At 46.4% G+C, this 24,948-nt stretch overlaps 1 protein-coding gene across 1 annotated transcript in view; it reads right to left on the bottom strand.

The window, feature by feature from the left end:
• LOC107195025 (homeobox protein homothorax) overlaps positions 1-24,948 on the bottom strand; it is a 62,786-nt gene that overhangs the window by 4,836 nt on the left and 33,002 nt on the right. Inside the window, exon 5 of the mRNA XM_015584781.1 lies at positions 4,024-4,074. Coding sequence (XP_015440267.1) covers positions 4,024-4,074 — 51 coding nt within the window. The remainder of the gene's footprint in view (positions 1-4,023; positions 4,075-24,948) is intronic.

Genomic DNA, 24,948 nt, shown 5'->3' with positions numbered 1-24,948 from the left:
TTTTCACCCATCTCGAACTCAACGATCCTATAACACACTCCGAAACGGTCATCACAGCTCGAAGACCCGCGTCGCGTCAACCCGGATGTCCCGTCGTTGGACAGACGCAAAAACGTCCTCCGCAACGGTGGAACAACGGGGGGAGAAGAAGGAAGCCACACGGATGTGTCCCTAGCCGTCTGAAGCGATGCCTAGGTAAATATAAGTTAGAACCAGTTCCCCGAAGAAAAGGGCGGGGGGAGGGGGTCTGGGGGTAGGGTTGTGTCCGCGCGTTGCGCCGGTATGAATCCCGTTGGTATGCACTGTGCGCCATAATACCCCATAAGAAATTTACCGCTCTCTAACCGGTGATGGCGTGTACATACGCTCCGGCCACGAGAGTCCAGGTCGAAGGGAGAAGGAGCGACAGGGAGAACGAGAGGAAGGAAAAGGCAAGAGACAAAGATGCCGTGGCGGGCTGCAACTCAGAAAAGACCGACGTGGAAAGAGAAACCGTACGTGAGGGAAGGGGTAGAGAGAGAGAGAGAGAGAGAGATGGAAAGATTGGCAGAAGATAAACGAAAAGGGAAAGGAGGGAGAAAGAGAGAGAGTGGCCCTTCCTTCCGCGCACCGGGCCCCGGCAAAACGTAATTATGCTAATACGCGATTGGCTCGAAAATGTTAAATGCACGAAGCGCAGCACCGCGGGCTACCATGCCTCTCCTTCCATTGGTCATCCTTCTCTGTCCGTCTTTCGCCCTTCCTCCTGCTTCATCCAGTACGTTTCTCGCTGCTCTTTTCCTCTCCTCTCCACCCCGTACCATCCCCCTTTCCCCTTAGTTTCTTCGGAACACCATCGCTGTCTCTCTCTATCTCTCTTTCGCCCCGCGCACAGAGAGCGCAGATATTTATGGAATCTTCTTCATCGCGCGTTCGCTGCATTCCGCTATTGCTTCGCTCCGCGTCCTGTCTCGGCTGCACGTCTCGTCTCGTCTCCTACGGGGGCCCCTGGGACCCGGGGAACGTTTCAATCTTCATTACCGTCGATGCCAGGAGCCGCGGACTCGCGCCGTGCCAAATTGCGGGCCAGGTTTTGCCGCGGCTTTTCGCCGGCCGATATCGCCGTCGACGATCTCACGGCCGAAATAAATCGGCGCTCGAATTGAAAATCTACGAGCGAACAGGCCTGGATTCTTGTGAGGGAGAGAGAGAAAGAGCGACTTTAAGCCTCCTGCCCCAGGTGTGTCCCCCGAGACACGAGATCTCGCGAAAGAAATTGGGCTTCGTGTAAGCTACTGGTGGTGGTGATCGTGTATTCCAGGCCGTTCGGAGTGTGTTTGTTAATTAGCCAACGGATTGGGTTCATTTTTCCGTTTTGGTAGTTTTTCTTCTAAATATTGCTATTCTTATTCCACAACTCTGCTTGAGAATTTCATTAAACTCTACCTACTGTTCAAATTTCCAGAATCAACATAAAATTCTATATATCGTGAAAATGTCCAATATTGTCGTCAAATTGCATATCCGATTTCGAATAATGCGAATCAAAACTTGAAATAAATGCTAAATTTGTCTGTATTCGGATGTCTCGTGAAAAAGTATCCACCTACTCCATTAGTACCCCCAAGTATTAATCTCCCCTGGCTTCCAGTGACAGATCCAATAAATAAATGAATACAACCGACGATCCAAGTACCAATTTCCAAATCCGTAAACTCAAGTTCCTGCGTGTACAGAATCGAAACCAGCCAACGGTGAACGTCTTCGAGGATCGCCTAAGATTGGTCCCTCGGATGGGTGGACCCAATGCCCCGAGGGGCCCCGGGGAGCGTCGTTCCCCCGGATTCGCCGATAGGCCCTTTATAATAATGTAATCGAGGGGAGGGCGCGGGGGAGGGCAAATGAGGAAAATTGCTGTAAAATTGCAGGATCGAGGACGCGATCCAGGCGGGCCTGTCGAAGAGAGGGAGCAGAGCACGAGGGGGCGATCGGTCGCCCCGTCCACGGAACCAATGGCTGCCGCCGCCACGTCAGCTGCCATTTCGATGGAAATGCGATGGATGTCCGCTATTTCGTATGATAAAATATCGCCGCAAAAACGATCAGCCGGCCCGGGCCCGCCCCGGTTATTCAGCGGCAGCGCAAACACATCCCCCCCCCCCCCCCCCCCCCCCTCGTCCAAAACTTTCGATGCCCTCCACTTTACTCGGCGAACGGTTATCAATCGTTAACCAATGGGGGGAGGGGGGGCGAGGCTTCTAATGCAATATTTATCCGTTGCGCGCCTGAAATACCCGCGAGAACGCGCGCGGAATATTAACCGACCGGTCTGGGTTCAATTAATCGCGATCCCTGTTCACCGTGTCGTCGATTACACCGGAAAGTGGAACGGTGAATCGGTTAAAAAGCGTTCGTATTGGGGGGGATACATTTGTCTCGCGACGCGTTTCGACCGATCCTTTAATTATAGTACCGACCGTGCGGGACCAGATTCGATGCGTTTCGAGCGAACGGATACGCGTGAAACATAGCTGACGACCTGTTTTCTGGTTTCACCGGTCACTCTTTAATTCTTGTTTTTGAAACGAAATTTATGAGAATCTGCATATTTATAGAAGAATTTGTAATCTAACAATTAGGCACAATGTAGACTAATCTGAAAGAAATTGAAGTCTTTTTTCACTTTGTTCGGAATGACAAAAATCAATTTTCAAAAACACGTATTTTAGTATTACTGTCTAAAAATTCTTATAAATGAATGTAATATTTTTATATAGTATATACAGTGTCCTAGTATGGGTGACGCGAGACCCAGCGATAGGCTGTCATGTCCGTCATGCGAGGGTTAACATTTCGGACGAATTAAGCTCATTGATATTACCAAGGAAATTTGTATCATACGGAAAGTCAAAGAAATCACGAGCCACGATAAAATTCCCACGATTACCGTGTCAGTAGTGGGATTTCGGTGATGGTAGTTGCCCGTTCACGGAGCGATACCCCGTTTCATTGATAAAAATTACGAGGCGAAGTAGGTGAGTCGAGAGTTTCCCACGAGCGACGACAAAAAGACCGGCAGAAAAATCGGTATCCCCGGTAGGGTAAAGATGGCCGACCCGTTGCAACCAACTGCGGGGCAACGTGTCTGTCCGGCTGGCCGGCCATTGGACAGCTAAATGACGCCACTTACGCTAGAACGCGACTCGGAGTCGGGCAAGAGTATACACCATAGACGACGACAACGACGATGGGTGGTGCCAAGCTTTCACTACAATTACGGAAAATTGCGCCCCGCGTCGTAACAGTTGTTTTTCAAGCGTTACGGAGCAGCTTATCTACCCGCGACGCCCGGTTAATCCCGAACAATTGGAGCGAACGCGAGAATATGCCTGGGCCCTGCCCCGTTGACATTCGGTGTGTGCATCGTCCCCTCGGGGAAGAAAATATTCTTCCATTGAATTAAAAAAATTTCGAAAAATGAATCGACGAAATAATAAAACTGTTACACGATTGCCCTTTTTGGACCATTAGTGTAACTTGTCGTGTGTAAGCAATGTGCGCCGTATGATAGACAATATGTGTTGCTTATATACTAAGTTAGTCAATGGAATGAGTACTATCATACGGCACAAATTGTTTACACGTGACAAGTTAAAATAGTAGTGATCCTACCTAGGCGATGGTCGAAATTCGGCAACCTTCCTCTATATAGAATATTCCATCAAATTCAAATGAGTTACTTTATCCGCCACTGGTCGATAACTAACGTGTATTATATTTAAATCATACCCACTCGGAACAGTATGAGAATATATTCCCCGCGATACGTAATTCACGAGACACTCGAGCGTTCCCAATGATCCTAAAATAAATAAGCACATCCCCCTATAATACATTGTACATTCATGGTCAAACGTTCGGTCACTCCAATCGACGTTTCCTCGTGTGTGCCGTAACACACGCGACGACGAGAAACAAGTACAATATTCCAGGTTCTGGTCCCCAGGAGCGATGGGGAGGGGAATCGTGAAACGTACTACTCACCTTTTCGAGCTCGAGGAGGTGAAACCGAAGGACCTGGATCGCCTGGACCATCTGAAACGAGAAAAAAAAAGAAATCGTATGAAATTCGTTCGCCGGGCCGGACGGATACAAAAGGGGACAACACGCCGATGGGACTCGAAAGGTGGAGGAATACGAAGCGGTGGATTTCAACGGAGAAGGACAACGACGAAGGAAGAACTGATCCTCTACCCCGACTGAGGAATCGTTCGCCGACCAACTCGTGTATATCTCGGGATCCTTCCCATTTATTTCTCGTCGAATCCTCGGGGGCCGCCTCGGTTCGAGTCACTCCGCGGGGATTAACGGGAATTGATTATTATTGCATCTGCATTCCGCTAATTGCGTCCCCTGGATTCTCTGTTCCGCCCCGGAACACGATCGATGCGGCATCGATGGGACCGGTTCAACGACCGCAACGAAGCCTCGAAGCGAGAGGCGAGGAGACCGACGACGGCCACGGCTCGAGAAAGCGTAATTTTCGTTCCCTTCGATCGCGGGGACGCGTGTGCAACGGAGACACGCCAGGAAACTATTGCCGCGGCATGTTTCTCGGTATAATTAGCGTGGATGGACCTGCCCATCTCGTAATTTCCACTACCCATGTAATTTTCGCGAGTTCCCATTCCGATATCACCGCGGAATCCAGTCCCGAAAGCAATGTCACCAAGGATCCACCCCCTCCTTTATTTCGTCGAACGTTATATTACACCACACGACGTTTTTCGAAATGTGAAAGAGAGGGAGAATCATGTTCGTTGTCGACGAGGCCGGGGGTGTGTCGAGCAGCGTTGCATACTCGGAACCCCCCAGGGCCATCGGCATAATTTTCCGATACGCCCGGAACGCTTGAAACCCACCTCGAAGAAAGGCCCTCTCGCCTCCCGTATACGCGAAACCAGACCCCCTTATGGTATACAGGGGTACAGGGCCCCGGTGGTAGCAGAAGCGGCGATTCAATTAGGCAAAGCGGCAATCTTAATTGTTAATTAACATTATATTTATGCAATTATGGTCCATTATGATTCCGCGCGGCCGATAACGAAGCGACCGCGATGAGTGCTCCCTCAGATAGCGACTACTCGGAAGCCTGGACGCCTCCCTCTCTCTCTCTCTCTCTCTCTGTTTGTGCCTCTCCACCTTCCACGATCTTCTTCCAGCCACGCACCTTTCCATCCACCTTCGCCGACCGGTGGATACACGTATGGAACGGCTAGAGACCCTGGTGGCGAACGACTGACACAGGAATCGAGTGCATTTCGATGCGACACGTCCGTGATAGGAACAATTCGCAATCATCGTCTAATGGGACCGGGCACGATCTTCGTGGAACCCTGGAGATAGTAAGATTCTTCGAAGGGTACACTGTGATTCGGGAAAATGAATTTGCCTTTTGCGAGGAACCTTGGTACCCTGAAGATAGAGAGATCCTGCGAAGGGTACGTTGTGATTCGTGAAAATGAATTTTCTTCGAAGACAACTTTGGAACCCTACAGAATGAGGGATTCTGCGAAGGGCACGTTGTGATTCGTGAAAATAAATTTTCCAGCTTCCTCAGAGAGTCGATTGTTAAATAGGGAAATGCGTGTGGTTCACTGTGACTCGACAGGAGGTTCAGAATAGACTACTGATGCGAACAAGGTGTCCGGCGTGAGGAAGCAGCTACAAGAGCTGCAAGAACCTATCGTCAGAATAGCCAAGCCGTTCTACAAAGACGATGTCAACGCTGCTCGACATCAAACGATTTCAACGGACTCTTCGGTAAACAAAGAGGAGAGAGAGACGGTATAATTAGAAGCGGCTGGAAGTCGACGTGTATCGTCAAAGCGCGAGACAAAAGCAATCTGGTGCTGGACAATAAAGAGATCGGGGGGCTGGGCGCAAGAGGAGGGCCGGATAACGAAGTGAAAAGTGCCACGGCACAGCTAACCCGGTTTAGCGTCCCGTAAATACCGGGTTCCGGTGCCCACTATGGGGTTATAAAATCGGGAGCCAATTTGGCCCGTGCCAACGCCAGCCCGTTAAACTGTTCTCGTCGCCGGTGATCTGTGAACGGGGGATCGATGACGTTGAATGTGCGATCCAAGTACAGGTGAACCTTTCAATGGATATTGCGCCTATTCTCTTCGCCGTTTCTAGGTCTACGCGTGTCCACAATTACAGTGCAATCGAGACACGCACCTGCCTCGACACTTGTCGCGACTCAGGGACAAGTACAGTAAATCCTCGATGAGTGCTCGAAGGCTCCTCGGTACTGAAAAAGATTCTCCAAGTGTAACGCTGACTTTTTAATAAGGTTTAGCACAGTGATAAATTCTGAAGCTAATGATAGTTATTTCTGTCCCATGTGGCCATTAGTTTATGAAATATTTAACGTTCAGTGCGGAGGAGGCTTCGACCACTCATCCAGGATTTACTATATCAAGGTGTGATTTCAATTTCGTAGTTAAAAAGTCCATCGACAATTCTGCATTTGTCAAGGCACTTGTTCCAGCCCAACTTGTCCGATTTCTTTCGTCGACCAGGGGGTTTTCTGCGTCGCAGAAGAGGCGTCGAATCGAGTCTTCGACACTTCACCGTCGACGGGCGAAACGAAGGGCGGCGATGTCGAAGGAACAACGTGTAGAGAAAAAAGGGGCGCACAGGCACGCCGCTGGGAAGCGGAGAAAGAAAGAGAAAAAGAGACGATGCTATCGGGGACCAGTAACGAACACACAACACGCAGCCCCCGAGTGCCTCGTTGACGAGATGGTGCGAGAGTCGATTCGCCACGACCGTGTTTCTCTGTTCTCCTTCGCCGGCCTCCGCGTACAATGTGTCCTCTATATTCCCCGGGCGGTTTTGTTGCTCCGACAGCAGTCTGCTGCGCTGCGTTTCTCTCACTCGTTCTCGTTCTCTTGCTCTCTTTCTTTCGCTGGACCCGTTCCGTTATCTACACCGGCCTATACTCGATTCTCGCATTTCCCTCTCAGTTTTATTGCCGCGGATCGCTAATCGAATGCAATCGCGGTTGCGACCCCGACACGCTCGCAATCTCCTCCACTTAGACGCTTTTCGCCCGCTGCGCTCCCCACCTTTGAGGACGTCTTCGCTACTTTAGTCTACGTTATGGTATCCTGACACATTATCCAGTCGATTCTCTTCTACTTTCGAAAACTACAATAATGGCTTCCCAATGAAAATTACAAACGGATCGTTTATGACTTATACACTCAGTATGACTTCTTTGGATGATCGCAGAGTTGTCAACGATCTTTCTTGTCCGTTTTAAGATTTTTATTATATTATGTCAAATGACTTATTTATTTAGTTAAACCCTATACATACTCGTATAGTAACTAAAATCACTCGACATCCTACGATGAATGATATGGAGCACATCATTGAAGAACGAAGTGAGCCATACCTCAGCCACCAGGCGCACGTTAAACGTTCACTATCGGTCAGCGAGCAGTTATCGAGTCCCAGCACCAATTCCATCCACCGCAAGCACCGCCGACCAACACCCTCTCGAACAACAACAAAGATCCCCCGTATACCAGCAATCGACCATCAAAAACAGTGATTTCCTGGTCAGACCGGTCAGCATTCCCCAACACCAGCCCAAAAAAACGGAACAATATCTCCTCTATGCTCTCTCACGAGCCTCTCTCGGCGGTTCATCGTCGACGTATCTCCTTGCTCCAAAGCGCGAATTCCCTTCTCCTTCTCGCACGATCTCTCGGAGCCAGGGCCCTCGAGAGGTTTTGCCACGATCGCTCATCACGTGATATTAATTAGGCCTGCGAGCAGCCGGGCAGCCACGGTCGAAGGGGGGTGGGGGGCAAGTGGGAAGGGGAGTAAGAATAAAAACTGCGAAACGCGCGAAGAAACAGGGAGATGGTGTTATTTATAAGCCGACTTGGGGCCGGGACAACGCTAGTCGGAAGCAACGCGATCCTCATCGCGCGGACACGGAATCATCCTCTCCTTCGCCGACGTAATGGTTCTGCGCCCTGAACTGATGCGCCCGCGCCCGGTTATTCGATGCATGCTCGAGATACGGGATGCGCGCGTACGCGCGTAAATGAGCGGCGTGTCGAGGGGAGGGATCCACCACCGCCAGCGATTCACGGGCACTGATTTCGCCCTGTTTTTTGCAAGGCCTTCCTGTCTCGCTACTGTCTCCCGCGCGATTCCACCCGGCCCCTCTTCATCGCGCGGTTGCGTGCGCGCGCGGGTTTCGAGGAATCTCTCTCTTTCCTTCTCTCAAAGGTTCTGAGCCCGCTCCGAGACTCCTGATTCGCGGCAGATTAACGCGGCTCGCTGGCGGATCGAGAACGGCCTCTAATTGAATACTTTAACACCTCGCGCTTTCACGTCTGGCCAGAGTTGGACTGGTACGTAGCGATTCCAGTGGGAACGTCGTACGAGACGGGGCTGGTGATCTTGATACCAGTGGGTACAAGGTACGAACACATCGGGTGTTTATGGAAGTCCTGATGCGTTTGTGGTAACCACGGTTATGTGGGTTGCTGGAAGGCGAGTGACCGTATGGATAGGGCGGTTGTTTAGTTGGAGTGGTGGTAGGTTTGTGTAGTTGCACTACCGAGCACAAGTACGGAACCAGATCTGACAATTATATCATTAACAGTGTAATAAAATCGTGAATTGAGGCAAACCGATGCCGAGTTTTATGTGTGCTAAAATAATTTTATTTGTGATAAAATGTTTTACATACGGGTATCCTTTCAATAATTACTTCGTGTACCTGTGATAAATAAACTGTTAATGGATTGGGGAGAACCATTATTCTACATAGATTCGATAAAAGTAATTTGCTGGAACTGACTGGAAATGATTTGTATATGATTCCGTAACTTTTATTATATTGTAACAAAAAAATGTGGGATCTAAATATCACGGACGGGTGGATTGGGTCAGATATATCAAGTTATGTGGATAATTTAAACCAAATAATAGTGTATAGTTTTTCAATTGTCTGTTGTGTTATATTCAGTATCTCTTTATTAAATTCATATTAATACCAGTGAGTAACTAAGTAGGATTTATCTGACCCAATCACCGTACATCCCTGACATTCAAATCCCACATAATGAGTTACTGTTCAAATAATTATGAACTCCGGTCCCATACTTTCGGCCGATAGTGTCTACAGTTCTATTTCCGGAAGTCAACGTCATCTGGATATAATCTGCGTGGTTTCACGTGAAAAATACAAAGTATTTAAAATACATTAGTCATCCGACATTAGAACCACTTAGCGTCGAGTAATTACAACTTCTCGAATTATTAATTATTATTGGTTGGAAAGAATCATTTCTCTGAATTGTCAGGTCTCAAGTTTTATTCGTGACGAGTATCGTTCGTTCTCCGACAGAACCCCGCCAAGAATACAAACGATGAAGAATACCCGCGGTCTCTCGACAGACCAGCAAAGCGTGCATCGCATATATCCCCCGCGGGAACATATCACAATCGGAAGACGAATCGCTTATTACTATTGCTAAGTCTCGCCCGGACAGAAACTTGGCCACCGCCCAGCCCCGGTCGTTTCGTAAAAAGACGCGCCACGCCGATCAATCTTCAGCCCGTGAAATACATAACGCTCTATTACAAACAGATCCACGTAGGCAATAATACAAGGTTAATAAACTCCCATTCGCCTATGCTTGGCCTTTGGGCTTCGGATGTTCTTCTGCGACGAAGGTAGGCAGCGCGTTTCTCTTCCTTTTTCAATTTTCCCGCGTTAACAACTCGGCTGGTATCCTCTATTTGCCCCCGAGCTAGGCAATAACTGGACGATCTACGAAGGTCGTTTCTCTCTCTCTCTCTCTCTCTCTCTCTCTCTCTATCTCGAGCGCGATTCAATTAGCGGCTGGTCTCGGATCGCTCGTTTATCGGTTACAATTATTAAATCATCGACGCTCCTTTCGCCGGTGCCCGACAGGAGGCGGTTGCCGTAATTTATTTCTCGGTTCTTTCGCCTCGCGCGCGCGCCAGTTATCCATATTTCTATTTAGTATCACACATCGGTACGCGCCGCGTCGCCGGGAGATTTACGACGTCGTAGATCCTCGGGACGCGGCTGGAAATTCCGGCTTGAATATATATCGTCCTACGAGTCCACCGATTTCTTTCCTTTCGATCATCCGTTTGGCTCGTTACCGTGTTTCTCGAAACCTTGTATTTGCCGATCCGGTTAATTTTCACAAGGTGCGATTCCTCTTGTATCAAGTGGTTATCTTTTTCGATGATCGAGGACATTAAAATCGTACGAAACGTGCGATTATGTGGCGAAAATGTTGTATTCGTTCGGTCGTAATATCGACGACTTGCTAATTAACGACATTCGGCCGCGTAAGGGGTCAATTAATTATTTTAATTATCGCTTCACTCGCGATTGTAGCGCCTGTGGCGAGAATGTTTTCATTTGTTCGTCGATCTCTTTTTCGATCGACGATCGACCCCGTCTCGCCGGCAGATATTCGAGCAAAACAAACGGCGCGTCTCCGAGGCACTTTGTCGGGACCCGCTCGAAGATGACGAATCTCATTGGCGCGGATTAACGAGCGTCGTTGTCGCGATACGTAATTTACGGCCGTTCCCTCGGGACGTGTTTTAATTAGATTCGACGCGTCGTCGCGCGGGTAATTTGTTGTCGCGATACCACGACCAATCCGAGATAACTTCCGGATTTTCGACGTCATTGTCTTGTGGTTTTGTAATTAAATTCAAATCGGGCTTTGATAAGAATATTTGTGTAATTTATCGATCCCGAGAATGTCAATTCATGTAATTTGGAAACGTGTTTACGCGGCACGTTCTATTCGTGGTAAATTGGGCATTTTTAATTGGAAAGATTGTCGCGAGCAGGAAATTCTAAAGTATCGAACACAGTACCGGGGACCCTTGTAATTATTTCGAACGACGTGCCTAATTCTGAACGCTCGCGATCCGTCTGGTTCTCTTTAATTCAGACAAATTAGTTGGCATTGAATATGTACACTGCCCGCCAGAAGTTCTCGCGGTGCACGCATATTCCCCTTCGAGAGTAAAGAAAACAAATCTTTTTTTTTAATGTCGATCTATTCACGTTAGAGTAATTTTTATCAGCTCTAAATGTTAATATACAATTAGTCGCGAAAGTATTCGTTCATCTTATGCATTAAGGGAATTTTGCGTGGCATTGTAGGTTCACAAATAAAAAACTACATCAAAATCTATTTATAATGAAAATTTATCGTATAATATACTAATGAATGTTCATTATAAATTGGTTTTGATAGTTTTTGTGTTTACAAACCTAAAATTCCACGGAAAATCTGAATGTCTAAGTTGAACGAATACTTTTGCGACCAACTGTATATCCTAGAATTAATTATCGAGAAACAACTATACCACCGTGCTAAGGCTAATTGACGTATCTGCAAAAACCTTGTTTTGAGAAAAGAGCAATTCGGTACTTTTAATAATGCCAACTATATGTTACATGTTTTTTGTAATAAACAAACCACCTGCCTAGGCTAATTTTGTTGCGTTTTAATGAAGCCAGTTAAAGTTATTTACATTATTTTAATACGCCAGGCACGTTTATTAGTCTTACAACAGTAGCTAACCAATGCGGATATATAAAATTTTTGTAGGCAGTTACAGTGGATCTAAACAATAGACTAGGCTTTTTCCTTTAGGATTAAGTTACAAAATAATGTTTAGTATCCGAACTGCTCGTAACCCGAAATATCTAAGAATTACAGATATAAATTATTATAAAAAGTCACACTAACGAATTATCAACGATAAATAGTACAATATTATTTGATGTCATAGTAATACCGAGAACACAAAATACGTAATTCCCCGTCTGTTCATAATAATTTCATCATCCGCTGTACAGTTCTAATCTGGGGTTTAATTACCAGAGAAACCCCAGATCGTCGTTTCGAATCGCGGTTGAGCGACGTAAGAGTCCGAGATATCGTGTGTTATCGCGACCTCGCGAATAAGTTCCCGAAACTTCACGAATGAGAATCGCGTGACAAGGTGAGTAGCGTCCACTTCTCTCGTCCTTCTATATACCGTGTGCACGAGCGGCGACTCTAATGAATGGTCGTTAATTGTATCAATTATTAACGAGGGACATCGCGCGGACGCCGCGACGACTCTTATCGATGTCCAGTGATTTACGAGGCGAACAGCACCGCCCCCCCCCTCTTTCTCACTCTATCTCCTCTCCACCTTCGCAGTCATCCTTTTCCCGTCGACCGTTCGCCGAATCGCGGCCGCTCCGACGTTCGACCGCTTCATTATCGGCGTTGCTCCGTGTCGAAAATACAGCGCGACGCCTCGCCACCAGCGTCGTCCTCTCGCTACGGCGGTAATTAATTTCCAGCCGAGCTCGATCTCACCGTGGCCGCCAATGTCACGATCGCGTGTGACTTATTCATTGGCCATTTGCTCCGGCCGCGTTCCGGTCGTTCTCGTCCGAGACTTTCGATAGGTACGCTATATTTGTTGCATAGTTTTTCGACTGTTTGGGTTTACTCGTGGACTCTGATCGTTCGGAGAATGTGAAAGAATCTTTATGTAGCTGAAACTAGGATATTACATGCCAATGTCCCTTGACGTGGAACCAACTTCGGAAGGACATTTTCGGGGGACTGAAGTGACCAAACTCTGAATGTATCGTGGACGTTATGGAAATCATTATTTTCAGAGATTTCACAGTGATCAGAGTAGAAGAGGAAATCTGTAGAAAATAACTTAGTGAGCAAGCCAGAGTGGACGTGAAACTCGGCATTCTACAGAAGAAGAACGAGGAGTCCGAGGAAACGCAAATGGCCGTTTCGAGGACGCAGCGGCGTCGACGGTAGCCTCCTTGAGGAACGTAGGAACATCGTTTTCCTCTGTGTGTATACAGGAGAAAAAGGTTGAAGAACCCGCGGGTACACGGTAGCCGAAGAGCGTTGTGCAAGCAAGGGACAGTTTATCTACGACCCTCCGGCACGTTCGCCGGCGCGGCGGGACACTCGATTGGACAATATTTAAATATTGTTAAGCCGCGCTCGATACTCGGCATCGGCAAACAACACGCGGCTACACACTTTTTCTTCGAACATCGTGTTCGAAGATGAACTGAACGAACTGTGACGGTAAATTGGGGTAAACGAACGAATTCTGGTGGTTGATCTGTTTGGTAATGTGTAATCAGCTAAAAATCAAAATAAATTTCAACAAAAACATCTTCATGATTGCAGTAATTACAAAACAAGAAGTTTGAAATCCGGCATTTTAACGGGTTTGGTAATTCTAGTGTGAAAATTACCCCAATGACAGATCACCTAGCTACGCTGTTTTCCGTGCAAACCTTGTAATCCACTGTTCCACTTTACAAACCACCGACATAGTTTAAACACAGAACATTTTCTCCTTTCCTCCTTCAAAATGGCGAATGTTATTATTGAACGAGGGTAAATATTATTGAAACAATAGGTACAACTTTTTAACTTGTCCAAGAATCAAGTGTAAATTTCAGAAAAATACACTGTTAACAACGCGTTCAATATTTCTCGGTGGTCGAACGAGCGAAAACTGAGTCAGACGAATGAAATACCGAAGAGGAGGAAGAGGATGGTTCGGCGAGTCGCGCGGGAGTTCCAGCAGAGGCGGTACCGTGGGGCCGCGTAACGAAGTATTAAGATGATAGCGCGTCGTGGCACGGGCCATCAAAACGGCGGACTGCCGTCTTAATAGCCGGAGATTTATAGTCCCGACGAGTCGACGCAACGTCACTGCCAAAGGAGAGAGGTCTAGCCAGCCGTAACCTAACCCAAGTCGAGGATCCCGCGCGTAGAAAGAATGGCCCCGAGGTGTAGGTATATAAGTTGTATATATACACACACATACACATATAAAATATATATGTGGACGAAACGCAGCGAGGAAACACGAGGAGGACCGACGAGGCCGTGGAAAGGTCTTGCACCATCCACCAACGGTCCCAAACAGAAACGTATAAGAAGAAAGCGGAGACGGGGGGGAAAAAGGAGAAAATCGAGGAAAGGGAGAAAAGAAGTTATCGCGCCCACACACTCTGGGTGGTCGCTGTTAAAGAAAGAACGGAAAGAATTTTAATTTAGAGTATTCAGCGAGTCGAGGGGTAGCTCGAGACGCTTTCTGTTTGTTCGAATCCTCGAGAGACAAAATCCTCATTTTTCTCTGTTTCCCTACCGCGGTCACAAATGTTGACTCAAGCTTGTCTCGTTGTACCCGTACGAGTCTGAGCTTTCCCTTTCACCGACGAATAAGAAATGATTATTCTGGGGCAAAACTAGCAGGGCTGAAGATGAATAAAATTCTGCTCGATTAACCCCCTATACACGTGAATTTTAAACTCGATTATACATCACACAAATAATAAAAAAAAAAACATTGCAATGTAATATTTGTCGAATGGGTACAATGGAATGTGAAAGATCGTTAAAAGATACGGTCGGAGTATTAACGACGGGGGTGAATTAGCCGGTCAACAGGTTGAAATAAAATTGAAAATTCCGAATCAAAGGCGGGAATAATCGCCACCGGTGGTGATGGCGGTTGTACGATGATCATCGGGGCGCCACCGGGTTTTTTCGTCGATTCCGCAAATTTTCAATTTCCCATTCGTACAGATTAGAGCGCCGAGATACGACGGGGGCCCGGGATTTCGCTCGTCCGGCCGGGCAATTACGTTAATCGGCGGTTGATTTACGATAACCGTGGCCCCCGGAATACGTGTAACGAGCCCCACACGCCGTGGATCCGAGCACCTGCGTTTTTCGAAATATTTTCGACCGCATTAACGCGAGCTTTAACGAGGGTCCTCGCGTCAAGGCCCCTCTCCCCTTCCAACACCCCTTTGAAAAAAGACGACACGACGCCTAAAGTTCTCCGTCCGTTTTTTTCTTTCTCGTCGTGTCGTCGTCGTTCCCCCCGTTCTCGGGGAGGCGTCGTCGCTGGGCGTAAAGTGAAACGCGTCGTTCGGCGGATCGCGACGCCTTTAAGGGCTACTAAAAGTGTCCCGTTCCGGCCGGAGGAATTATCTCGCGGTCGTAAAGGATCAGTTCAACGTTTCACTCGCGATTCTGTTTACTTCTTCTTATTTTTCTCCTCGTCTATTTTCTCTCCACCGTCCCCGGTTGCGCTCGAGTTACGGAAAAACAGCGTGGATGCTGGGAATTTGCATGGTTTTAAGGTCGAGGCGCATGGTAGAGCTGTATTTTTCAAGACGGGCCGCGACACACACCGCGGAATCCATTTCTCAACGTCAAACCGTAAGGAAGGTAAACAACGCACCGCGCGGAAAGATATGTCGGCGAATCGGCCCAACGATCGCTTATCTCTTCGTTATCAAGAGGCAGCCGTATACGATCGACTGGAATTTAATCAACACTGGTAACAGGCTCGTGACGAAATTAGACGAGTCCTGCTTGAACAGAGGAAGATGGAATTCGTAGTTGTATAATAACTGGTCTTGTTTTCGACCTTATGAAAGCGTTATAAGGAATATGTCCTAATTACTGTCACCTTAAGGTTGTAGCGTAATTTTATTTAATCGTGTTACGTGTTGTTAAACCTGAAAATCGTCTCAGTTTGGAACATAACTCAATGTTCCTATAACTGTCACCTCAAAAATTAAAGTAATTCCTTAAAGTATTTCTTCCTTCCCTTCTTTCCCAATCGAGAAGTATATTTGCACTCTCGATTCTAAAGTAACTGCTCCGTAATTTCCAATAAAGACTGAAGCAAAATTCCTCCGTTGTGGTTCCAATAAAATTGGATTAACAACGCGCACAAAGAACGGGACACGTTGGTTTTCGCAAAAATGCAAAACCGCGATGCGAGCCAATATTAGCCAGGAGTTGAATTCCCGTGGAAAAAGGGAAGCTTGAAGATCGAAGAATCCCGGTCCAAATATCTCTTGGCAGAGCACGAGCACGGAGGCGTCTTGCGTCACAAAGTTGCGAGAAGCCTCGTTCCTCCACGCCAAGAAAGACCGGTATAATGGACCACCAGCGTGGCCAGAGAGCGCGTTCGCCAGTCCCTCGGTTACGTTATACTTTACACATGCTTCTCCCACCTCGCCCCTCCCTCCACACCCCCGAAACGCTTCGTTTTTCTCTCGAGTTGTCGAAGAGAGTCCCCGGGAATGGTCGCCTCCTACGATCATCCCGCGGACAGCTTTTTATTTCTAATTCGCCGAGCGAACGATCCTCGGGATGCTGTACGCACACGCTCGGGAGAGCAGAATGTAGACGACGGGCGTGGGCGTCGAGAGAGACTTTCGGCGGAGGTGTCACCGGGCAAGCGACGAAAAGCGAAGATACGCGAATGACTCGATCGAATGGTACAAGCGAGGAACAGTCGTGGAACCCTTTTAATCTTGAATAACGAGTTCAAGATTACCGGATTGGTCGAGAATCTATCATTTCTCAAGATAATATGGGAGCATTTCGTGTCCTTTGTTCGTAGGAAATAGGAGGAGAATTTTTCAATCTTTAATTTAATGGAATTTATTTTTGTTGGTAAGGTGTAAAAATTTATGAGTTTTTATCGTGGAGGTCAGATCGAACTCATGGAGAGTTGAATCTTCCGAAATATGTGTTCTGTTAAATATTATGTTCCTTTGTCACGTACAATGTTGAACGCGGTTAAATATGCCTGAAATTTATTCCTCATATTATCCTATTTCATTCATACGTCCGTTATCGAATCAGTGCGTTAATTAGTTACCACGCTGTTCCGATTCGATACATATTGAACGAGGCTTCGTTCGCGGGAAGAATCAAAGTTTCACGCGAAACTTCCGGTCTGGAGATTCGTCAACGGAAGCTCCCCCGACAGAGCATAATGTCGGACTTGGACGGTTGCTTTGATTCCTTTACATCGTTTCCTTCGAGTAGATTAAATATTATTCGCGAATAATCAACAGAAGACACACAATTAAATCATTTGCAGCGCGAATTCCAAGGTTTCAATTCATATTACAGTGTTTTTTCAAGTGCGTAAAAAAACCTTTTACGATAAACTGTTCCTCTGGAACGATTTCACCAAGTTCTGGTTGGATAGACCAGGAAACACTAGAAGCCTCTTTTTCACCGACGAGTAAAGCTATACCGTCTCGTTTTGTTTCGTATCTGCTCCATTTCCATGAATAAACCCCGTGTCGAGGATTTCGAGCCACGGCAGAGATGAACCTTGCGTCGAACACCGCTGGACCCTTCCCCCCAATAAAAGCCACAAAACGCATCCTGCTTTCGGGGGCCCCGATGGTACCAAAGAGGAGAGAAAGAAAGACCTCCCCGATAACGGTACCCTGGAAGCCAAGGATACCCAAGGAGGAGCTCTGCGAGCCGCCAAGGATCTCAGGACGAGAGCCATCTTCTTCTTCGTCGTCGTCGTCGTTGTCCTCCCTTTTTTTCATCGCGTGTTATACTCGGTGCACGCGTGTCGCCTCTCGTACGCTCGGCACGCGATTAAGCCGGGGCGACCGTGTTCGCGCCGCGGCGCGGGTTCCCAGGCCTGCCTCTCCCCGTTCACGGCGAATTATCCCGACGATTATTGCAATTTTGTTGCAATTTCGAGCACGGCCAGTTCGCTCGCGTTCGTCGAACGCTTTGGTCAGGGAGACCATTATATGCTCGGAGAACGTTGTTCGAAGAGTGATTTCCGTGACGTCCACTCGCCACCGCCGTTTTCTACCCCTCCCGACGTCCCCCACCCCCCCCGGGAGGCCCGACGAAGGTGCCCTGATCATCGTGGCCGACGATTGACTCTGTCGGTTTGCTCTTACGATTTACGTGCCGATTGTGCGTCCGTAACGAAGGTGTAAGGGCTGTAACGAGCTCGTGACAGACCGGTGGTTACGGTGGGCGTTTCTTCATCGGGGATTCTGGGTGCACTGTTCTTGGAATAAATGATATTGGAAATGTGAAGTTTTGGGAAGAATGGTCTGTGGATGGATGTTTCTTGGACACTGATCGGATGTCAGTGTCTTGGGGTATAATTAAAGTACGGGGTGTTTCATATATAAACCAGTAAGTAATTAATAGCACCGATACAGTTCCAGTAGTTGCTAATTGTAAACTGTGTACAGTCAAAGTTTCGAGTAACAAACGCAAAAAAAAAAATTGTTTCGTTAGAAGCTGTCAGCCCGGAGTAAGAATCACGCCGGAAAGATGTTTCCTCTCGCGTACGAGAGCTAGCATGAGAGCGAACGGAACACGCCGTGAAACAGGCAATCGTCTGCTGTCCGTGGAGTTCGCCCTGCTGGTTAATAATTATTTTCGAGACGCAAGAGCGGCAATTAGCATCTCATTGGCTCATTTCTCGGTTATGCTAATGGGGAATATTATTAAAGCGCGTGCACGAGGGCTGATCCCGAGTCCGTTCCGGAGGACCTTCGAACCGGACCCAGTAAACCCCGTAGCGTGCAACGGTTCGCCTCTCTTCCGCGGCGAAAGTGAAAAGCCGTGGCCATCTTTCCCTCCAATCCGTACCCGTTTATGACGTCCTGGAAAAAACCTGGTAGACACACAGGTTTCATCCGCCCACGAGCCACCCGTTGGGGAAAATTGAAAACGAGAACCGAAGAAATTCTATTCGAGCTGAAGATGTATTCTTGTGTGGAACGTACCTAATCATAGGTTTGAGAATGTTTTATAATGTTTTCATCTTTGACGCCCAGACCCTTAAATCGCTATTTCCAAATGATGAGACTGATGTACCCGGCATATGTTGTATCTTGTTATTTTGAAATCGAAAATACTGATATTAAAGAGACCTATGTTTTTTTTTATTTTTCATTTTTTTCCCTTTTATTTCTAGAGGGAATACTTCAATTTTTTATTTAAAAACACGGAGATCTACTTCACATCAGTGAAGCTACGGATCGTTGCAGACGAAAGTTAGATATTAACCAGCGACAGAATTTAGCGTGGGTACTTTTCAAATGGGTATCGCACCGATGTAACACTGGGCGTTAAAGGTTGAACAGTGGAAAGTAAATGTCTGCGTATAATTCAGCCACGAGAATGGTCTTCCTCCCATCGAATAACGAAAACACTCTGTAATGAAACGGTCCAATCAAGATTTCGCTCCGTGTCCACGGAGGATCGCGCGGCAGAAATGGTGCACATTCCTTCGAAATGGAAGTTGGAAAAGAGGTCGGACAGAGTTGGACGCGAGAAAAAAAAAGAGCCGAAAAAGATCGTCCGTGGAACACAGGAGAGATTCTCGTTCCAGCGGACGGTTCTCCCAGATAAGATCCGCGTGCCAACGGAAAACACCGAATTCCAGCGAAGAATAGAGAGAACGCTTTCTCGTCGCTGAAAAGGCTTCGCCCTCGGGACGAAACGAGGATTCTTCTCGCTTTTAACCCCAGGGAAACCCTTGACCTTCGTTGAATTGAGAGACGGAGGGCTCTTTCTCTCTCCTTGCTACACGTTTCGCCTCGTCCGCCATTGTACGTGCCCTCTCTTCCGGCGTGGAACAACTCCGAGACCCCGTTCTGCATGTTCCTCGGCGAAGGTTAAAGGTACCGGGGGCAGAAGACTACTCTCTCTCTCTCGACACATATAGCTATGCAGAATTCAACCATTACTTATCCCATCCGTTCAGAGTTGCCAGGGATAGCTACTCTAAACCATGAACTTGGCGAAATTTTTTAGAGATCTAAACATGTGCGCCCTGTATAACGTGTGGAGGTTATTGGTACTAATCCACGACGACGTAATTAAGTACGTATACGCAAATATGTACAGACTCCTCTCGATTATTGTCAAGGAATCTGTCAAGTGCATAATTTATTGCTTCTCCCCTTTTGTTGACGAGGCTCGGGCTTTGCGCAAAAAACGAATCCACGAGGGTCTGAAGCATTTCTTTTCATAATATTATTGTCCGAGCGCAGACCCGAGTTCGGGACAATAATCGGCAGGAGTCTGTATATAATAAGTGTCATATAATAAGTGTCACGAAGTGTCCAAGATCCCTAGATCTCTACGAAATTTCGGGAGGCAGAAAAACTACCAAATACAGTTCGAAATAACGAATCCAATCTATTAAACGGTATAAACCAACTGAACCAGAAATCACACGCGATTCCTAACCGAGCAACTACAAAGGTACCGGCTAAGGAGACATATGACGCGACGGCAGAGATCCCCCGTTCACAGAAGTAAACGCAACAGTTCCTTTTCTAAAGAACCCCTCTCTTTTCGCGCAAAATTTCCCGCCCCTCCGGGTTCACCCTGGGCAGCTGCACCGAATTCTCCAGCAGATCGACGAGAGCCCCTCTCGCTCTCCAAGGATTGGTGTAGCTTGCTCGAGCGTGACAAGCCTTCGTCCCTAGCCCGTGAAGACCCCTCGAGGCTCTACCTGTGCAGATATCCAAGGCGTCGTATCTTCCAAAGATTTCCGGAAGGAACGCCTGGCAATCTCGTGTTCTCCATTCCGCGAAATTATTGATGGAAAAAACGAAACGCTCGTTTCGATCGACGGGCATGCGAGATAGAACCAGCTCCGTGGATGAAAAAAGGTCGATTGCGAAAGGAGCGAATGAGAGGGAACAAAATATGAAGGCAGAGGGGGGGAAAAAGAGCAGGCGAAGGGAGAAAGAATAGGGGAAAGAGGCGGGCGGAGCAAAAACCGCGGACGTTACGCGGCTGTTCTTTACGATAGAAGCTCATTGCTCGTAGATTGCGATTTGCCACGGACGTAATGAAGCCACGTCGCTGCTTCTGGCGGCGTGCAAGCGAGTCCAGGCTACTGCCGCGGGATCCCGTGATTGCGATTTTTGATTCGAGAACCTTCTTCTTCTCGACCGTCTATATAGCATTCACGGTAGTTCGTAAATTCTCCGACGGGTTTAGATTCGACCGTTGCCCCTTTAAACGATCGTTTATACAGCGAAAATGATTCGGACACGTTCAATCGTCGACAGCGCGGGGACCGTTAAAATGGCGGAACGAAAAATGCAAAATGGTCGATTCGAGTCGAGTCTTTGGGACGGAGGTATCGTTCGATGATAATTGCTCGAGTATTGTCGGTGCTTGTACTTATGCAAACGTAATTTAAATCCCGAAGAAACGTTTATTAAAGGAGGCAGCCCGCCGACACGAAACCGTTTTGAATTATCACGCTGCTGGCAACAGGTGTAATGACCGTAACTGAATCAATGATGGCCGTCCGTAATAATTCATTTACCGAACCGGGTCGTTTCGTTTCAGATGCCCCGAGCGAATGGCGGGAAGATAAAACAGTCTGCGTTACTGTGGAATAACGACTGGGTTCCGGAAAATTCTTTCCTTCTTTGTTAACCCGCTCACTGCATCTTTTCTGGTACATTCAATAAATATTTTTTTTTTTTCATAAAATCAAGAATCAGTAGTCATTCTAATACTATTTCGAACATTTTTAAAAAGATGCTTATTTTATATTATAAACAATGTTTTTGCTCACGATAAATAACGAACTAGTAGTCACAGTAACATCGTTTCTCTAATGTTTCGATGTCATTTAAACAAGTCTCGTACTGCATGATAAAATAGGCGTCTAATGCAGTAAACAAATGCAGTTAACGGTTTAAAGTAATCCCACTGTGTGACTGACTTACCGACACTTGAATAGAAAATAACAAAGTAACTATTATTGTTAACTTAACACACAACAGTCTGTTGAAACACAACTTTATATTTTTATAATCGTTTAAAGATCCATGCTCACCGTATAACGCAAGCATCACGTGGTAGGGAATTAACGGAAAATCTTACATGAAGAAATGATGTCGCAACACGAGAATCGCGGATCGGTCGAGTTCAATCCTCCTAAGAACCTTCCGTAAACACGTGTTTTACTTCGATAACAACGGAATATTTTTGCGTTCGTTTCGAAACGTTCCAGAAACCTCGAACGACCCCCTCTCCCGACAAAATATTCCCGCAAGCGAAATTCTCGCTGGATGTCTTCTGCATGGAATTCCTCCAAATGCGACGTCGCTGCTGTTTCCAGGGATCGCGAGAGGTCGGTCGCGGTATCTCTTTAAAATTCAGATGAATCTCGTGTGTTATCTCATCGGTGTCGAATGTCCGATGCTTTTATTTAATGTCGTGGATGCATAATTTGCGAGGAACTTGGCGTTTCATGATGCCCACTGCATCGCAAAATCACGTAATATTCCATCCCGCCTGTGCGCTTGTCCATCTTTTCTCCAATCCGACTACTCTTTTTCCCCGTATTTTTTCTTCTCCCTCTCTGTGGCTATTTTTTTTTTCGTTTCGTATTTCATTTTTCTATTCTTTTTCCTTGTTTGTTTCAACAGATCGAAACTGGTGGACAGTTGTGACAACACACAGAGGCGCGAAATGCGGAGTAGAGCGCCCGATTGGTGTATGTACACCTTGTCGTCTCTGGGATGTTTGCGCGCGCGGACCGATGCCGTCATGACAGCTCAGATAACGGGCGTGACGTTTTGAAAAATTGAGGGCAACGATGCGAACAACGTCAACGAAATGCATCCCCCCGATCGTACGTTTTTTCCTTCTCCATATTCCGTTCTATCTCTGTCTTTCTGTCGTGTTCGACGCGGCGCACGAAAAAAAAAAAAAATAAAAAAATAAAAACGCCGAACCGTACACCGGTGCGCCATTAACACGCTCGATATATCCAATTTTGAATTATGGTTCAACGCGACAAAACCATCGCGGTGAGCGCACCCACGAAAGGTAAGATCTATATGGGTACATCGAGAGAGAAGACACTTCGGAGTGTATCCAGTATTCGTGAATGGCTGGGAAATTATCCAAAGACATATTAATCTTTTCAATATTGAATTACCGGCTATACCTGGAGCATAATTGAACTGAGTATAGAAAAATTCTAGAAAACCAATTTGTGTGTTTACCACAGCTCCTGGTTCTGATTAACCCTTGTCTTATGATTTTTCTGATGACCGCACTCTCAAGAATTACGTTATCGTTAATAATTTGTTAGATAGAAAAGGAATTCTATTCTTATGGCCAGACCGCGGAAGTTCATGCAAATTCGCAATTTCTAATATTTATATCTAAACCTTAAAATAGATCGGTATTTTGAATTCTGTATTAGAGACTTTACCACGTTGATATTAACGCAGAAATAGTATTAAACTTTATGAAAATCTATCTTTTATCACATTTTCCAAGTCGGGAGATGCTATAAAGGTATAACCATTCGCAGTCTACTTATGGCAATTGTAACATTTACCCTAAATCTCAAATCTTAAGACCAACAAAACAGTATTTCACTTCGACTCGAAAAAAACGAACTATCTGACTCAATGTTATAAAACACCCTTGTCTACTAACTCCCTAGTTAGTTGAAAAACTGAAAGAAAAGTAAAGTAACGTTCTTATTGTCTGTTGTCTAATTTCGATTGGTTTGAATTAATACTTGCGTTCGGGAATGTCGATCGAAGGGTCTGTATTGACCTGATATTTTCATAATTATTCGATTAATATACGCTAGGCAGTTAATTGTTCGGAGTAAAAAAACAGTGAAGGAGCTAAGGTCCGCGGCCCAGCAAGCAAAGACAGAGATCTCTCATGAAGGAATCCATAATGGCAGGTCGACATTGAGCCGGCGGCAGTCCAAGGAATACACCCGGAGTTATTTAAAAAGCCCGCTATATCCGTTATCTCGATCAGGGAACGCGGAGAGTCGCTTGAAATATTTCTTCCTCCGGTGTTTCGAAGGTCTGCCGTCGTTCTGGAATGGCCGCCACCGGGGAAACAAAGCCGCGCGCGGCGGTACACGCCGTTTTCTTTCGTCTAATTACAACCAGGATGCGCCGTTTTGCATACCTCTCCAGGCGGCCGTTGAAATCACCGAGTCACGCACGACGTAGCTCGAAACTTTCGGCAAGAGTCGTTAGCAGGACGCCATATACATATATGACAAATCAATCATTCATTTTGCTTGGATTAATATAAAGAAGAGAGTACAAACAATGACAAGTGGAAGAAGAATAATAAGAATGTACGAAAGATGGTTACGTGACTGATTGTACACGAAGGGAAGGAGATTCAATTGAGACGTGCATAATGGAAAATGTTCAAGTTGAGTAAAGATGACAAGATGAAATTTTGTCAACGCTCTTGTGGAGATTCTTAAATCATAATATTGTGAAAATGTTCGTCACAGACTACGCTAGATTTCCAGCATTCTATTCAATCGAGTATCCTTATACTTTCGATCGGAAATTAAAAATACAGAAAACAGAAATAATGATTGACACAAAATATAAGGGAATATTGCAGAACTCATTCCACTTTTATCTAAGAAAGTATGCTGACATGGAAATCGGAGCGTCACACAAATGTGACGCTGGTAGCGAGCGTGTTAAAAACATTTCTGAAGAGACGAAATTAAGATCACGTGAGAAAAGTGAGTAAAGTCGTGACAACGTTAAAGAAACGAGAACGTAACTGGTTCGAAATAAACCCGACGACCGTAGGTAGAGTTAACGCATTAACTACCGGACGAACACCTATAAAAATTCTGATAATATCAAAGTAACGTTCTTAACGAAACAGAAACTCATAAGCCTAGATTCATCGCACTGGTTACGCTTTCAATCTTCCTGAATCTCACAGGCTCGAATAAGATAGCATACTGTAAATTTTCGATGTTAGTTCCGCACCGAAAACTGGGTCGCCCATACGTGGGTGACGTGGTCGTCAAAGTATTAAAGTGTACATGAGACATAGGTACCCTCCCTTCCTCATATAAAAAAACATCGTACCACGATGTTTCCCAGATAAAGAAACGTTTAACACAATCAGTTTCTCGACAAAAATGAACTGTTCATTTCGCAAAGTGAACATCCTCTCCCGT

This window comes from Dufourea novaeangliae, unplaced genomic scaffold (genome assembly GCF_001272555.1).
Source record: "Dufourea novaeangliae isolate 0120121106 unplaced genomic scaffold, ASM127255v1 scaffold8, whole genome shotgun sequence".
Classification (NCBI taxonomy): Eukaryota; Metazoa; Arthropoda; class Insecta; order Hymenoptera; family Halictidae; genus Dufourea; species Dufourea novaeangliae.
This window is presented reverse-complemented; position numbering and strand designations above follow the sequence as displayed.